A 3,728-nucleotide genomic window follows, 5' to 3' on the forward strand; every position below is an offset into this window, starting at 1 on the left:
AATAAGAATGTCCTAGGGCTTCTGGGACAGGCGAGGGACGTGTTCAGTGACTGTCTGGGAGTAGGGGAAGAGGGAGAAGGGACACCCTAGGTCCTAGGTGCTCTGTCCGGAGGAGAAAAACAACCCCAAACAGGCAGGCGCTCGCCCAGGGCGCACGTCTCCAAAGTCCCTCATCCAACTTGCATGCGCCCCTGAGCTGGGGCTGGGTGTTTTCCTGCAAATTGGCACCTCTGTCTGTTCCGCTGTCTGCAGCAGCATGGGATGGGCACGGGCACCGTGCTGGTGGCCGTCTCCTGCCCAGATGTGTCTCCGTCACTGAGTGCCAGCTGCTGCGGCGGTGGCGCACGGGGAGAGCGCCCAGCCGGGGAGGCAGTAATAGGGGTAATAGTAGGAGGGTTGCAGGGGCAATAGAGACGGGGGTCGCAGCACCTCTCCAGGCAGATATTGTCTCTGGTCATCGCGAACCAGCACCTTCACGGCTACCTTCTTAGCGGCGGGCGCCGAGGCCAGCAAGTCCGCGGCCATCTGCCGGCGCTTGGTCTTGTAGCGACGGTTCTGGAACCAAATTTTCACCTGCGTCTCGGTGAGCTTCAGCGACGCGGCCAGGTCGGCTCGCTCGGGCCCCGAAAGGTAACGCTGGTGGTTGAAACGACGCTCCAGCTCGAAGACCTGCGCGTGCGAGAAGGCGGCCCGGGAGCGCTTCTTGCGGGGCTTGGGGGCGGCCGGCTCTTCCTCCTCTTCCGCGCAGCCTGCCGGGCCGCCGCCGCCGCCACCACCGTCGCCGCTCCCCAGCCGGGACGTGTGGGCACCTCTGGGCCCGGCAGCATCGTCCTCCGGCCTCGGGCTGCGATCGCCTGAGGGACCCCAATGGGGAAGACAAACAAGACAGTGTCAGCATGAAAAGGAGGGGGTGAGGTTGCCACGTGTGTGTGTGTGTGTGTGTGTGTGTGTGTGTGTGTGTGTGTGTGAAGGGGACAAGGGTATGACCCCCTACAGGAGGGAGGGTCAGGGGCCCACAGATTCTGGAAACAGGGTCCCCACTGAACCGGGCCCACTTGCTCCCCAATCTAGCTAGGCAAGTTCTTCTAAGGCGCAGCTGCGCTACAGCTCCCCCTGATCTCCACACTGGGCCCGTAGCATCTCCCCAAACCCCAGATGCCTGGTGTAGAACCCTAGTGATAATGGTAGCATTTTGGGGGGGCTTCCTGACTGTGCGCCTCTGTGCCTCACAAACTCCCGGTTGGCCTGGTCTCAGCACAAACGCACCCGCTGTGCCCCGCACACGCAAAGTGTGTGTATGTCTGTCTTTCTGTCTGTCTGTGTGTCTGTGCCTGTTGTGAGGCGGGAGATAGATCCTGGGGACAGAAACATTTGCAACCTTCCACTACCCAATTCCACTTCCAATCCCCACTACCTAGGATTGCTGCTGGCATGAGGCCTTGGAGTGGGGGACTCACAGAAATAAGATTTAGGGGACTTCGGATGAAAAGAGGTGTTCACTCCTCTTCCCCTCTTACCAAGCAGATCATATTCTGGTTCCTGCTGAGATTCTTTTTTTGCCTGGGGTTCAGCGTGAGGTCTAAGGCAAGGGCACCCCCACAGCGTAAGAGGGATGTGTGTGTTCTTCTCGCTGAGCAAATGACAGGCCCTACAGATGCCCGCTGTCCGCACTGTCTGTCACTCATGCCCAAAGCAGGCCCCAATTCATGCGTTCTGGGGAAACTGAATTGGTGAGTCCCCCCAAAACGAGGCTGGGTAACCTTCCCGAGGGCGCACTCAAAGGCATTTGTATTTGGAGAGGCGGCTCGGGATCTCTAGGCCCGCCGTTCGTTCCCTTCTCCTTCGCTCCCCAAGGGGACCTTTGGAGAAGTCGCGGCCCAAAACGACTAAAGCCGGCCTGGCGTTCTCCCGCTTGTCCTCCCAGGACGCAGTGCTCTTGGGAGTGTTTAGGGGGTGAGCGCCTCCACCAGGGTGCCCGCAAGGTGGGTGTCCTCCTCGCCCAGCCCCCGGGCCCTGCCACCCCACCGTCTGCGCGTCCGAACCTGAGACGCTGGCCGACATCTCGCTGTCGCTGCGGCCCGCGGCTTCCTCCTCCAGCTCCTTGGCGGCGGCGGGCAGCTGGCAGACGGGCTGTCCGCGGTGGCTCAGGGTCCCCCCGGCCGCTCCGGGCCCCGGCGGGTGGACGCAGCGCCTCCCGCCTTCGTGGTCCTCGCTCAGCGCTGAGTCCGAGTCCCAGTCACCGGGGCTGTCGGCGCTGCGTCCCGCCGCGGTCCTGATCCGAGCCGGGGACGCCAGCAGCGAGTCCTCCGGGGTTCCCAGAGCTCCCGAGTCCGTCTCCCCGAAAAGTCTCCAGCAGCACACGGCGGTACCCCCGGGGAGCGCACGGCCGTCCGGAGCGGGCAGCCCTGCGCGCTGCTCCTTCTTGTTCAGGATGGCCTGGATAGAGAAGGGCGTCAAGGTGCTGGCCCCGCGCACCGCCATCTGCACGCGCCCGCCTGGATGAGATTGGGGGTCCTGAAAAGTTTTTTTTGGGGGGAGGAGGGTTGCCTGGAGCTCGATGGAGCGCGCCAACGGGCCGCCGCTGCGCCAATGCGCCCAGGGCGCACGGTGGAGACCTTTCCAAGAAGCCCCACCGCGCTGTGGCGGCTTGGCAACCTCCCCGCCCAGGCTGCGTTGGTAGATCGGCGCCCCAACTTTCACCCTCCACTTCCGAGACACCCCCTCCTAGTCCATGGAGCTTGGGGTGCTCTCCTTTGGCAGCTCAGCGGAATTGTCTCATCGCCAAAAGTTATCCAAAGCGGGCAGGGAATGCGCCCTTGCTGGAAGTCTTGGAGAGAGGTCTTGGGGGGACTCTGGGCAGCTGCAGGGTGGATCTCTTGCGTCTCCGGGGCGCACGGCCCCCCTGGGGGGGCTTGTTCTTGGCTCCTCTCTCTTCCTTTTTTGCAAAACTCTCTCTCTCTCTCTCTCTCTCTCTCTCTCTCTCTCTCTCTCTCTCTCTCTCTCTCTCTCTCTCTCTCTCTCTCTCTCTCTCTCTCTCTCTCTCTCTCTCTCTCTCTCTCTTGCGGCGAAACTTTCTCTTCTGGAGTCCAGAGGCAGAGGCCGAGGGAGTTCCGAAAGGCTCTGGACGCCCGGTCCCCCCCCCCAAAAAAAAAGAAAAAAAACCCAGCGAGGTGTTTGATCTGTTTCTGCTGTTTCCTTCCTTCCCAACTGCGCTCCAAGCGCGCCCCCCGCCCGCCCGGGTGTCATTTCTCACCGTTGAGTGACAGTCCCCCTGGACACACCTCTGGGCAGGGCCGTCCCCCCAATTCTGACCTCCATTGGCCAGCTCGGGCTGGAAAACCCACGTCCACTGCTGCGCACACGACTGGGCGAGGCGCGCGGAGAAAAAAAAAAAGAAAAAGAAAAAGGCCTAGTCTGGCTTAACCCCTTCGCTCCCTTAACCGGCCCACGGTGCTCCTCGGACCAAAAGATGCAGCAGTCGGAGAACTTAATATTCCTTTTTTTTTTTTTTAACCCATTCCAAAGAGCGGCTTTTTTTTTTGAAGGTGCGATTTAGGATCAACATATGCAGGAGAAAATCCAGGAGAGAACTCTCTCTGCATTGCGCATCAGTAGAGTCTGGTTGTTGTTGTTGTTGTTATTATTATTATTATTATTATTATTATTATGAAAGCAAAGGCAAGTGCATCGTTTTCTCCCTATTCCCTTTATAGTTTCCTGGCTTCTTT

The 3,728-nt window shown here is 60.2% G+C and overlaps 1 protein-coding gene across 1 annotated transcript; it reads right to left on the reverse strand.

Annotated features, from left to right (window-relative positions):
• Positions 1-312: 312 nt before the first annotated feature.
• Positions 313-2,481, reverse strand: NKX3-2 (NK3 homeobox 2). The gene is made up of 2 exons (XM_049790059.1): positions 2,043-2,481; positions 313-854 (listed from the first exon to the last, which is right to left on the reverse strand). Exons 1-2 carry the CDS (start codon positions 2,479-2,481, stop codon positions 313-315), a joined length of 981 nt encoding a protein of 326 aa, XP_049646016.1.
• Positions 2,482-3,728: the final 1,247 nt, after the last annotated feature.

The sequence above is a fragment of the Suncus etruscus genome, chromosome 16 (assembly GCF_024139225.1).
Source record: "Suncus etruscus isolate mSunEtr1 chromosome 16, mSunEtr1.pri.cur, whole genome shotgun sequence".
NCBI classification, from domain to species: domain Eukaryota; kingdom Metazoa; phylum Chordata; class Mammalia; order Eulipotyphla; family Soricidae; genus Suncus; species Suncus etruscus.